The following is a 13,931-nucleotide window of genomic DNA, read 5'->3' on the forward strand; positions in this document are numbered from 1 at the left end:
AATATTGAAAAACAAAAAAGTTAAAAAATTTGACTTTTTTTCTTTGCATGCCGTTACGACAGGAAGTAGAGACGATGTACAAAAGATCGCGTCTTGGATAGTACTTATCACAATCTATAATCCCTGAAAGTTTCACAGTGATATCTTTTACCGTTCTTTAGATTATCCGCGAACAAAATGTCATTTCAAAATCAGAAAATTGTCCGTAACTTGGCACCAGAAAGGAATTTCCAAAAAATCTCCAGGATATAATAACTTGAGATAGCAACACATTGTTCTTGCAAATTTCATAAAAATCTATCCAGTAGTCTTCGAGAAATCACGTGCACAAAATTTGATGGTCAGAAAAATAATAATTATAACGAGCTCAGGCGAGCTTCAACCCTTTTGCGATGGAAAGATATAGACTCAAAAAAGCAATTTAGCAATCCTTCCTCTACCTTCACTGAAAATCTCAAGTCAATATCTTCATTCGTTTTTTAGTGATTGCCCGGACAAGCTGACCCTCTTAAAATCAGTAAATCGTCCATATCTCACGACCGGAAGTGACGACGTACTTATAAAAAATTTCCAACAAGGTTCAGACCAATATCTATCAGATCTGAAAGTTTCGTGAAAATCGACCGAGCCGTTTACGAGAACTGGCGTGCACAAAAATCGGTAAGAAAAAAAATAATAATAATAATAATAATAATAATAATAGGGAAAAAGAAACCGAACGAAAACAATAAGGTCTTCCGTTGGAAACGGAAGACCTTAATAATAATAAGAAACCGAGTAAAAACAATATGTTCCCCAACTTCGTTTGGGGAACATAATGACTAATATACTAGTCAACAACTGGCCAGCTTTAAAAATATATTTGTTTGATGTACTCCTACCCACTTTTATCAAGGTTGGCAGGTAGGTTGGTAGGTACCGGTAGTTTTTTTATGCCCCACCATGATTATGGCCTGGGCATATAGCGTTTGTCATGTCTGTCTTCTGTCTTTCTGTCCATGCGTCACACTTTGCGTTTAGCTCAGTTCAAAGCCCAGTTTCAAAGAAACTATACAGGATATTTCATCAAACTTTGCTGATAGTTATTGATAAGAGCTATGCAACTGCATCAACATTTTCTGTCCTTGACCTTTCCTTTGACCTTGACCTCACTTTTCTTAAATTAGTGTTTAACTTAGTTTTAAACATACCATTCAAGATGGTGTTACAGCAATACTCGGTTATAACAAAGTTGCTGGGACCTATGAAATTACTTAGCTATATCCATAATTCATTATAATCGTATAAGAAATTCTTTGAAATTTTATAGCTGGGAATCCAAGATGACTTCGCTATACCCATGAATTCGCAATATTCGTGTTCGTACGAAACGAGATTTACTGTATCAAACTTACCATACTGATGAGAGCTTTTCAACTGAAACAAACATTTTTTGTCCTTGGCCTTTCTTTTGACTTTGACCTCAATTTTCCTAAGTTAGTGTCAAACTTCATATGGTGATACATTCTGATGTAAGCAATTCAACTGCATCAACATGACGTTGACCTTTTATTTGACTTTGACCTCACATCTCTGAAATTAGTGTCAAACTTCATATGCTGATACATACTGATGTAAGCAATTCAACTGTAACATTTTTCAAGATATTCTGATCAAATTTCATACAAATTTTCATTTTGCATGACTAATATACCCTTGGCGGGCATTCCTGTCCTGTGGACATATTTCTAGTTTTTTTTCTTATGTCTTACAGCATTGAATAAATTGATAACTGTCATATTTAAAACCACAGACTCAGAAATCTGTTAATGTTTTCATTTAGTTACAAAGACTTTGTATTTATAAATTAAAAAGCATCCTAAAAAAAAATATGATACCTTATCTTTAAAACATCTATGGAAATTAAGGGGGGTGTTAAAAAATTTTAAGTGCCCCCAAGAAATGAATGCAAATGGGTAGGGGCTATTTTAACAGGTCGATCAGAGTACATCAAACAAATCATTTTTTTTATTGTTGGCCTAGGAAGGGTACCCTAAATATGAAAATGCAACAAATATTTTTAAATAAAAAGATTTTAAATGAAAATATTTTTTATGTATAAAAAGGAAAATTTTTATTCTGATTTTCTTGTACAATCATTGATAAAATTTAATGAAGAAAGTTAAGATTTGTATCAAATAAATGGATATTTGTAAGATTTATAACTCATTATTTGTCAGGCACCTTAGTCCTACATCATTATCAGTTGCACATACAACTATGGCCTATGTAATAATTCAATTGGCATATTACAGAAGCTTGCTAAATTACAGGTTTTGTCTGTACATCTGGCAATCTTGGTGCAATACTGGATGGTTTTAACTAAGAACTGATCCAGCATGAAGACCAGCCATGTGCCTCACCTGTCATGACATTATTAAAGGTAAGTGTCCCTATAAGCAAAGAATCTGACAAAGCAAAACCTTCATCTTAAAAGATTTACGTTAAATACTTAATTGATTGGTAGTTTTAATTATTTTTTTTTTCTTCTACGCAGCCTTTTATTTAGCATTTCTGACTACTGCATGGTATATGATTGCCATACTTTCCAAAACTTATTTTAAATGCTTTATTTTGAAGCATTTTCCATATCCATATATACACTGTACAAACACAAGACAATTTTCACCCACTCACCACCACAATTGCACACACTCACACAGTGCACTTTCTAAAATTAAAAATTATGAGATGTTTGTAAAATACTTATGCCCCCCTCCCCCCACATTGGAATTTTTTATCTAAGTCCAAAAAGGCATTACTCTGTCAAAAATGGTGCAAGCATACCCAAAAGAGAACTTGACCTAGATATTCATGATCATCTGATAAATCTGTATACTAAATTGCATTTCACTATTTGCAACCTCTGCAAAGGAAATGAACAGAAATTGCAAGTAATTGGAATTTTTCTAAAGCCAAGGGGTATAACTCTGTCAAAAATGGTGCGATGATCATACCCAAAACAGAACTTGACCTAGATATTCATCTGATATACCTGTAAGGCTGTATACCAAATTTCATTTCAGTGCAATGGTTGTGAAGAAAATGAATGGAAACTAAATGGACTGACAGACAGCAGCAAAACAATATGCCCTCCTTTCTTCAAGGGGGGGGGGGGGGGGGCATAATAAATGTACCGGTACATATATGTAAACATATGACAGTTAAACATACAATTTATCCAAAAACAAAACAGATGTACCCAAATGTGTAGATTTAAATTAATTAAAAATTACAATTTTGATTTTTTCATCACTTGTTGTACACATTATCATACAGGACCCATTTACTCAGTAACTGATTTTTTTGTCCTTACATTGAAAAACTTTTTCACAACAATTTTCTATGTTTCTGTAATACTTGAATAACTTTACTGCATCAATAAATAATGGCTTACTATCTTGTGATCTTGAATAGTAAATTAAATTTTTTGCAACTAATAAAAGAAAATTTTCTAAACAACTTCCTTCTATATTAACAAGTAAAACAGTTCTTTTGGATATTTTGTAATCTTTTTCAATGACACTAAACCTTTGTACAAATTGATTCCAAAATTCAGTCACATTAATATACATAATCATAAAAAAAAGTGAATTATTGTCTATTGTTTATATCCTGTTTCTATGTCTGTTTGTCTTTTGTCAACTTTAACCTTTGAACCATGAGAGATACAGACTTCATATTTAATATGCCTACTCCACTAATTAAATTCTTTCAAAAGACACCAAGGTCAATGACCTTGTGACCTTGACTGTGACCTATATGCTAAAATAGCTTTTTTAAAAACTTTCGCCTTAACTTTTGATACATTAAAGATAGAGAAATCATATTTGGAATGCCTTCTTCATTAATTATGCTCTTTCAAATGACACCAAGGCCAGTGAACTTTTGACCTTTAATGTGACTTTAATGCTATAAATACCATTTTGAACTTTCACCATACCTTTTGTACCGTTAAAGATAGAGACTTCATATTTGATTTGCATACTCCACTAATTAAGCTCTTTCAAATGACACCAAGGCTAATGACCTTGTGACCTTGACTATGACCTATATGCTTAAAAAAACTTGTTTGAATTTGTTGCCGCCTGGTGCATAGTGTTTCACAAACACATCTTGTTTTGAAGTAGTTTTAATATTTGAATTTCTGTAGAATTTTATGTTACATATAAAAACCAAAAATGTTTAAAATCAAAATCATTTTTATTTCAGTACTTTGTGACAGTGGGATGATGGAATATTAAAGAATGGACATGGCTCTATATTACTGCATCAGAGATCAATCCAGGTTTACTTATAAATCAAAGAAAAACACTTAAACAGTCAAGCATCATTTGAAGCTACATGTGTCACCGCTTTAACAATATGCCTGCTTATATAACCAAGAAAGCACAGTGACCAGTTGTACCTATGATGTCAGACAAGATCCCGAAAAAACTTCCAGTACACTCATCACTACCTGCAAAGAATTGAAAATTCTAAATGACTTGTATGAACACTTTTGTACTTCATCTGGCTTGTATTTTCAGTACTCATTAGCTTTTAGCTTCCTGCAAACAAAATTTCATAAGTACTAACTTGCAGGTGTAAAATATATTTGAAACAGTTTGCTTGTCCCAAAGGAAATTCTGCCAATTAGCAGTGGCATGAGCAGTTGATTGATGTCACAGTTCCACCGGCAAAGTATTTGTAGCTTAATGGTGCCATGTAAAACACTTTTCACAAGAACATGGAAAACATCCTAGAAGTGAGGATCTACAAGAAATTAAGAGAATACTTTCTTAAATATTTTCAATGTTATAAAATGCTTGTGTACATCCTTTATATATAAAACTAATTACGCATGTAACTACCAAATATACAAATTAAACTTCAATCCTTAAATTTGTTCTTAAGTTTATTTATTTTGTATTAAAATAAGCATGCAATATTTGTCTTGTTATACTGAAGGATTCAATGTTAAGAAAATGTCGTTCATTGAAAAAATGTGCAACCATTCTGCGCAGTTAGCAATTTTCATGGAGAACTTATTGATGTGCATTTGGAATTGTTGGGATGACAGGCACACAGTAGAAGAATTGTACTTGTTAATAAATGTTTTTAGCTCACCTGAGCTGAAAGCTCAAGTGAGCTTTTCTGATCACCCGTCGTCCGTCCGTCTGTCTGTCTGTCTGTCTGTCTGTAAACTTTTCACATTTTCAACTTCTCAAGAAACACTGGGTCAATTTTAACCAAACTTGGTACAAAGCATCCTTGGGTGATGGGGAATTTAAATTGTTAAAATCAAGGGCCAAGTCCCTTTCCAAGGGGAGACAAAAATAGGATGGGGTCATTAAAAAATCTTCTCAAGAACCACTGGTCCAGAAAAGCTAAAACTTATGTGGAAGCATCCTAGGGTAGTGTAGATTCTAAATTGTTAAAATCATGACCCCCGGGGGTAGGGCGGGGCCACAATAGGAAATCCAAGTTTTAAATAGAAATATATAGGAAAAAACTTTAAAAATCTTCTTCTCAAGAACCATTCGGCCAGAAAAGCTGAAACTTATGTGGAAGCATTCTGGGATAGTGTAGATTCTAAATTGTTAAAATCATGACCCCCGGGGATAGGGCGGGGCCACAATAGGGAAACTATGTTTTACATAGAAATATATAGAGAAAACTTTAAAAATCTTCTTCTCAAGAACCATTTGGCCAGAAAAGCTGAAACTTATGTGGAAGCATTCTGGGTTAGTGTAGATTCTAAATTCTAAAAATTATGACCCCAGGGGGCAGGGTGGGGCCACAATAGGGAATCCAAGTTTTACATAGAAATATATAGGAAAAAATTTAAAATCTTCTTCTCAAGAACCACTGGTCCAGAAAAGCTGAAACTTATGTGGAAGCATTCAGGGGTAGTGTCTAGATTCTAAATTGTAAAAATCATGACTCCGGGTGTAGGGCGGGGCCACAATAGGGAATCCAAGTTTTACATAGAAATATATAGGAAAAATCTTTAAAATCTTCTCAAAAAGCAATGGGCCAGAAAAGCTCAAACTTATGTCGAAGCATTCTGGGGTAAGTGTAGATTCAAAATTTTCCAAATTATGACCCCTGGGGGTAGGGCGAGGCTACAGTAGGGAATCCAAGTTTTACATTGAAATATATATTGAAAAATCTTTGAAAATCTTCTGAAGAACCATTGGGCCAAAAAAGCCGAAACTTATGTGAATCTTGGGGTAGTGTAGATTCTAAATTGTCCAAATCATAACCCCTGGGGATAGGGCTTGGTCACAATTGGTATTACGAAGGGGGGAAACCTGTTAAAGAACAGCATGGCCAAAGTTTTCTCAGGTGAGCGATATGGCCCATGGGCCTCTTGTTTACCAATCAAATTTCAAATTGATAATTTAATAAGAAAGCATATGACAAATTTAACTATCATTATGGTCAATTGATTCACCATGGTGTTTGAGCTTTTGTGGACTTGATACTTAACTAGTAAGTTTGAAATAATGAAGTAAAGAAAAGTGCAGCCCAAAAAATTATCCTGTACCTGATTTAAAATGAGTGCCATCCTTAACTACTTGGGAGTTGCCACACTCTTCATGAGTATAAGAATTATTGGATATGCCTCATTAACAGGTCTATACTGGTACATGGATGACACATTCAGTCGAAGCATTGTCCCTTTTTCAGTACCTCCTGGATCTCTGTAAAATATGACAAATGTAGATAAAATGTTCTACCATTGAATGATGAATGTCTTATGGACCCAGTGCAGACCTGTTTGGTGACAACATTGGATAAATTGGGGATTGTTCTAGCTAAAACAAATAAGAAAATTCCTATTTCTAATGCCTATTATAAGAAAATAAAATGTCTTTCTCATAATTGTAAGAGTATTTGGGAACACGGGCAACTGAAGTATGGATAATACCCCCCTTTTTTGTTAAATTTAAAAAATATATAAAAAAAGGGGGGGTATTATCCATACTTCAGGTGCCTGTGTTTGGGAAGGGGGTCATAAGACTTTACAGTTAATATATTGATCGTACATGTATGTCGTTTAACGTCCTACAGTTAATATTGAAGTTGAATATATACATCCCTGTTTACATGAAAGAAGTAATGTTGGACGTTTTTATTTTTGGAGTATTAATTAATTAAAAAAGAACATTAATTCTATCAGGATTATGTTTTAATCGACTTGGTAATCAATCCTGTATTCCCGTGATCGATGAAATTGGGTGCATGTAGGCCTATTTCGAATTTGTTTTTATTCAATTATTGACTTCGCATTCTATATCCCCGGCTCAGCTGTCCTGTGAGCTAAATAAATGAAATAAATATAATATGGAACCAATCTTTGGGGACGTTTTGGTTTGAAATCCTGTTACTTTTGCTTAAAACAATAAAGCAATTAAACGTTGTTTACCTGTATCAATCAGTCCATTTTATCCTCTTCTTTTCAATAACCAGAAAACGAACGACTTAACAGACATTACTTCCTGTTTCGCTTTCGTTTTTAACGGGAGAATTAGTTATTTTATTTTAAGGGTGATTGGAAAAGAGATATCTCTTTCATTAAAATAGATATCTCTTTAGCTTAGAAAGATATCTCTTTTTGAAAATCTAAAGAGATATCTCTCTAATTAAGAGAGATATCTCTTTTAAACTTGTTAAAGAGATATCTCTCTAACTTTAAGAGATATCTCTCTCGTTTAAAGAGATATCTCTCTAGCTTATAAAGATATCTCTCTTACTAAAAGAGATATCTCTTTTGTTGAAAGAGATATCTGTCTAAAGTATTAAGATATCTCTATTAGTCAAAGAGATATCTCTATAAGCTAAAGAGATATCTCTATAAGCTAAAGAGATATCTCCATAAGCTAAAGAGATATCTCTCTATGCTAGAGAGATATCTCTCATTTTGAAAGAAAAAAATATTTTACGAATAAATAGTAAAAGGGCTTGCCATAATTCTCAGCTAATGTAGATTCATGTTTGTTCAAATCATGACCCGCTGGGGTAGAGCGGGCGACAATGGACGAGCCAAGTTTTACATAGGAATATATAGGCTGCAGAACTTTGGTGAGCAATTGGCCCATGGACCTCTTCCTTTTATGTGAGACATTGTTGTATAAAGGGTATATAGAAACGTTACCGTTTTACAAAAAAGACCAACATCATATTATGGTTTGAAGATTTTAATAAATGAATTTGCTTATGAAAGTTCCCCACCAGTAAACTTCAGAACATGTCATCGCTGAAAATGTAATAAGTACACTCCATCAATACAGGAACTGACTGTTACATACAATCAATCCATTAACCAATCGACACACGTACTTGTACAAATACTTGGAATGTAGAAACCGAACTGTTTCAGTCACAGATCTATGTTTATTTAATGTACTGAATTACTTTCACGTCTCCTGAACTAGCTACGCCTACCCACAACCTCCCCTCTCTGTCCAGACTCATTCCATTAGGTTGATCTAATCCATCCACACAACTCAAGAAACGTCCATCCTGATCTAGGATGTGTAGACAGGCATTATTATAATCTGCCACCATAATGTGACTATTGGAGTCTGTCACTATGTGTCTAGGACTAAATTTCTTCTCCTTTCTGGCTGGTGTACCATCGTATCGGAATCGTACTCTTCTTTTCTTGTCCACCACAATCACGATGTTTACATTCCCATCAGAGACACAGATGTCTCCATTGTTATTTTCTGAAACAAAGTTTATTCTATCTCCTGGCCTTGAGATCATTATTCCATTTTCATCGTTATCTATTTCCTCTGTCATGATATTTTCTTCATAACGTAAAATTTTGTTTAGTTTCTCTCTACACACACAAACCATTATGTCCCCTGACCTTGTACAGCACAATGTGTATGGTTTCCAGCCCTGTGGTGTGGTGAACAGTACCTCCGTCTTCCCACCTCTGACTACGTTCACTCTTTCATTGCCAGAATCACTGTATATCAGGTCTCCCTGTCTGGTCACCGAGATGTCGCCAGGATAAGCTGTACACGTGGTGGGAACAGAATCCAGTTCACATCCATTCAGGTCAATACGTCTGATGGCGTTTTCTCTTCCACTAATCCACACTTCATTAAATCCCCCACATGATACTCTATACCGAGGTTAAACCTTAGTAGGAATGGTGGCTATCACTCTGGCTTCGTCTAATAACTCTCTTGTAGATAAATGGGAGACTTCATTTGTCAGACTGGATAATGAAGTATGTGCCAGCGAATCTTTGTAGTCCCCCAACTCTGAATTGAGTTCTCCACCTTGGACTGTTCGATCTTCTTTATCCTTGGGCCAGGATGTGGGAGCGGCCATTTTGTTTCTTTAAAAACTGGAACCGAAATTAATTTAGAATGATATTTAAACTTTTAAAAAAAGATGATACCACAATTAAATGAACTTTAAACCAAATTTGACTATCTTAAATTATGAAAAATAAATTAATGTTAAAAATGTGCAATGTAGTACGGTGATAATTCCTGTTTGCATAATAAAGGAGGTAAGAAGCAATTAGTTAGAGACAAAACTAGTATTTATAAAAAGACCTAGGGTACGTCATCTTCGCTAGCCAAGGGTGACGATCCGCTCCTCTCCTGTGAAAAGAGGAGAGGAGCGGATCGTCACCCTTGGCTAGCGAAGATGAGCGTACGTCTACATAGGGTCTGTGTTTAGTGCCCAGGGCGTGTTGGGGACAACGGGGATGCTTACACCTTCTAGGCACCTGATCCAAGCTTTCGAATTTTCCCGGGTCCATGTTTTATGCCCTGCTCATTAATTTTCAATTGACCGATCAAGTGCCCAGCATTCGCGAATCATTGATTTAAATGTTAATCGTTAATTTTCAAGATTACCTTTCTCTCATCTATACTATACTTGCAACTGATTGCATTTGCATCTACTGGGTTTAAAAATTATTTATGTTTTGCTCTAACTACTTAAAAGGTAAAAAACTGTCAAGAAAAAGTAAACATTTTCATTTGAAAGCATTTTCCTATTCAGTAACATAAAAAGTAGACAGTATATAAGAACAGAGCCTTAAACAATTCAAGATGTTTGGACAACTAAACTAACAACTCCCAGCTGCCTGCGAAGAATGGCAAATTAAATACCATTCGGTATTTCTGTATATTGTAGAAGTATAGAAATGTTTCATGCATGAGCAGCCCTTCCCAGCAGGACCCGTATAAACAAACAGTAACTTTAGGCATTGCATCCTTACGCAGGGTAACACGTCTTAAAGTAGTGCTAAAATATTCAAAATATATAAAAACTCACCGTTGGCTATGAAAAAAACTATCTAGAAATCGGGGGTTGTACACTAAACAGAGAAATAAAGCATGTAAATATGGACCTAGTCTATTTGGATTTAAATGTTTGTAAAAGAAAAGTCTGCGACTGACCAATGCCTGCTAATTCTAAAATAGGGGGTTCCTAACAGGAAAAACCACAGTAAGAGGTCCGGTAAAGGAAGACGAACGGGATATGGAAACGTGTTTCTCTCTTATCAAATGAGTGTTTATCTATCATTTCGGATTCAGTTTATATTCTTCCCTATATACGAAAATAAGCAACAGCATTAAAATATGAAACAAAGAAAAAGACCAATATCCTGAAACAACAGATTTTATAAAAACGTAGGAAATTCGATTTAGCAAATATTTTATTGCATAATATTTATATATGTGAATGCTTTTGATGTTATTAAATCCTAGAGATTCGTTTTTTAACGTTTTTAAATTAATTTCTTTTAGTGCAAAATCCGTAGGGGAGCAATGCAACAACTGAGTTAAGATTCATCTAAAATACTCGATCATTTGTGAAAAAAATTAGATGCAGTTCTACTTTGTTCGCTATACTAATAGTTTTGGTTCCAGGTATGAAAATACAAATTACAAAAATAGACATAAATTTATTTCAATAAAAGAGAAAAAATGAAAAATCGAAATTAAGAAACATTTATTCCGCTATTATTTTATATAAAGTTTCATTGGCTGTTCTTTTGTTTTAAAAAGGAAGTAATTAAAACGTAATTTTTTTCCTGCAGCTAAACCATTATCCAAAGGATAGAAATTTCATTTATTATGAGAGCACTTTTTGCAAAAGGATTAAAATCGTAAAAATAACCAGTATTTTGACAACATTTCATCTCTTCCTTCTTTGATATACTGGAATTTATTGTTTACGTTAATTTTCAGTAGCCCAAAGTATAATTTCGTCAAGCTTTTCTCGTTTATTCGTAATGTGAATTGAAGGGTTTCATTCCAGTCCATATTTTATACGAAGCCATTGTGATATTTTGATCACCTTGCAATTGTCGATGAATCTACTCTGAGCGTTAATTAGAAACAACTGGGGATGCCAATCGTGTCGATATTACGTTAATACATCTGTAAATCAGAGCCAAGAACTCCAGGATCCAGGCTCCTGGAAGAGCATTCGCGTATATAGTTCGGAAAGTTGTTGATAAAAGAAGTGATTGACAAGCACCTGTTACAATTAAAGGGAGAAAATCGCTTCCAAGCGAAGGGCGCAAAGTTCCTTAAAAGTTAAATTTAAAATATATTTGTTAAAAACGAAGAAGAATGTATATAAATTTCTTTTTACATATATATTTTTTAAATTTGATTTGCAAAGTGTTATAATTTCCCTTCCATATGCAATTATGAAAAAAAAATTGTCTCTATACTGATTCAAGCCAGTTGCACGCCGTTCATCAGAACACGATTTATCATTTTTGATACATATAACATTTTTTCAGACACGGCGCATGGAGCCGACTTCTTCACCTTGACCATTGTTACGATTGGAAGCTATAGAAGCCTATATCGGAACCCCTCTCCGATATGCCATATGTTATTAATTAAACACCACCCTCTGCCAATTAACATCTCTGTATAACCCTCTTCCATAAGCCACTGATTTCGGGGGGTGTGTGAATCTTCTCTTTACAGGATTCTAGGATTTCTCTATCTCTCTCTTTTGGATTTCTTTTACATCTACAAAGACAGAAATATGAACTAATTTCTCTTCATATCAATTAGGTAAGTTGCTTGCTGATTAATTCTTTTGTGTTTAAAAAATATTTAGTAGAAATGCTTGGCTGAAGAAGAATGCTTTTATTACATACAGCAAAGAGACCTTTATTTAATTTGAATTTTGCATATGTGTGTATATCTGTTTTAATGCATACATACTATGATTTTGAATAAAGGTAGAAGCTAGGTTGCTACAGTAACACTAAATAAATAAGTATAAAAATAAAACTTCGAAAATAAACATTTAAAATTTTCAAATATTTCTGTTTACTCAAAACTTTTTTATACGTTTTTATCCATTCAACTTTTTTTTTGTACGTATCCTAGCTTTACTCGTTTTCAATTTTCTCTCCTTTGGGCTAAATATAGCTTAATTGTTCATTGTGTTGCTTTTCAATAATGTTTTCCATCAAGATTAGTATTCTGTAAATTCCCGATAGCTTTTCAGTCTAGCCGGACAAACTGATTACTTTGTTTTATCAAAATTCATCAATGCCTTTTTAAACTCTGTTGAAATTTATATTAGTAGTGAGTTCCGCTACTATCTTACATTAATCAATCATTCAGCCATTCATAAATATCAACCAACTTTTGTGAATGTTACGAGTTGCCAAAATATATTCTTAGCATATTTATGGCGCAATATTTTTATCACAAATGCAAGAAAACTATGCGAACAACTGCGTAATAGCAGATGGCGTAATCTGACGATAGTATTAATCCGCATGCTCACAGAAATGTGTTTTCATTTAGTGTCTTAAAATAGAATTTCAAAGCCATATGTCTGTCGCTGAGATTATGTATTTCCACTGGTTATGCAAGAAAGAAAACAGAAAAATCCTATCTGGAAACAGTTAAGGTATACACATCCCAAAAGGCTTCAGTTTATGGAAATGGGGTCTAAAGAAACAGTTGAACTACTTATGTAAACCATTTGTTCAGTTAAGCTGATTGGGAATACTATATAGACACCATATGACCCGACCTTTGCTTGCATGGACAGAATTCTGGGGTTTCGTGTTTTATGCCCTGTTCACATATGTATATTCTGTAGGTTTTTAAAATATGTACATGTATATCACTGTTCCTCGTCTTTTCCTGTTTCATGCGTGTTTTATGCTATCATGGCCCAACGAGAGTTGTGCATTTAATTATGATGACATTGGCAAGACGTCCCTTGACTGGAAGAGCCTGCAGACAGAACTGTATAAGTACCGCCAACAGTTGACTTGATCGTATCTCTTGTTGGTGGATTGGTTCAAGGTGACCAGAGCTCACGCACTTTTTACAATTTTTTTTGGCTTGATGCGATTATACTAGTACACATATTTAATTCCTTTATCGGTATTGTTCATAAATCGACGCATAGCTTTAACGTTGGTTTTTACTGAGGACATGCTTGTGTGGATAGTCCTGAAAAATTCCTAATTTCATTTACAATATGTGTGGAAGAAATTCCCTTCTCTCATCTCATTATAAAATATCTGTGCTACATACGCGTACAGGGGCAAGCTCAAGGCTAAGTTGAATAGAAATCTTTATTTTGAGAACACAATCGTATTATTAACATTTTGTGTTAATAAGCTTTATTAAACTTAAGATCTTTCCACCCTCACAATTCTAATGGCTCAAAGTATAAAAACTGCATTTATTTTCATTTAATATACTTTTAATTTTCCAATTATTGCAAAAAATGTATAGGTCGCCATAATATTTAAGATGGGAGACATAAATTAACAGAAATATAAGCCAACCAAAAAAAAAAATCGCACATTTTGTGTAAACAGTATTATGAAAAGTATGTAAAAACTGGATAAAATGCATAATTCTGATGCT

At 34.0% G+C, this 13,931-nt stretch overlaps 1 protein-coding gene and 2 long non-coding RNA genes across 3 annotated transcripts; 1 reads left to right on the forward strand and 2 right to left on the reverse strand.

The window, feature by feature from the left end:
• The first annotated feature begins 2,318 nt into the window (after positions 1 to 2,318).
• Positions 2,319 to 4,923, forward strand: LOC134239337 (uncharacterized). Its single transcript, XR_009986209.1, has 2 exons — positions 2,319 to 2,422; positions 4,252 to 4,923. It is a non-coding gene; the product is annotated as an uncharacterized LOC134239337 (long non-coding RNA).
• Positions 4,408 to 7,571, reverse strand: LOC134239338 (uncharacterized). The gene is made up of 4 exons (XR_009986210.1): positions 7,454 to 7,571; positions 6,572 to 6,728; positions 4,618 to 4,794; positions 4,408 to 4,498 (listed from the first exon to the last, which is right to left on the reverse strand). It is a non-coding gene; the product is annotated as an uncharacterized LOC134239338 (long non-coding RNA).
• A 672-nt stretch (positions 7,572 to 8,243) lies between these two features.
• Positions 8,244 to 12,111, reverse strand: LOC134239339 (uncharacterized). The gene is made up of 2 exons (XM_062721502.1): positions 11,847 to 12,111; positions 8,244 to 9,391 (listed from the first exon to the last, which is right to left on the reverse strand). The coding sequence occupies exon 2, from the start codon at positions 8,887 to 8,889 to the stop codon at positions 8,422 to 8,424; it is 468 nt and encodes a 155-aa protein (XP_062577486.1). The 5' UTR covers positions 8,890 to 9,391; positions 11,847 to 12,111; the 3' UTR covers positions 8,244 to 8,421.
• Positions 12,112 to 13,931: the final 1,820 nt, after the last annotated feature.

The sequence above is a fragment of the Saccostrea cucullata genome, unplaced genomic scaffold (assembly GCF_032062105.1).
Source record: "Saccostrea cucullata isolate Sc308-1 unplaced genomic scaffold, CSIRO_AGI_Scuc_v1 ctg8907, whole genome shotgun sequence".
NCBI lineage: Eukaryota > Metazoa > Mollusca > Bivalvia > Ostreida > Ostreidae > Saccostrea > Saccostrea cuccullata.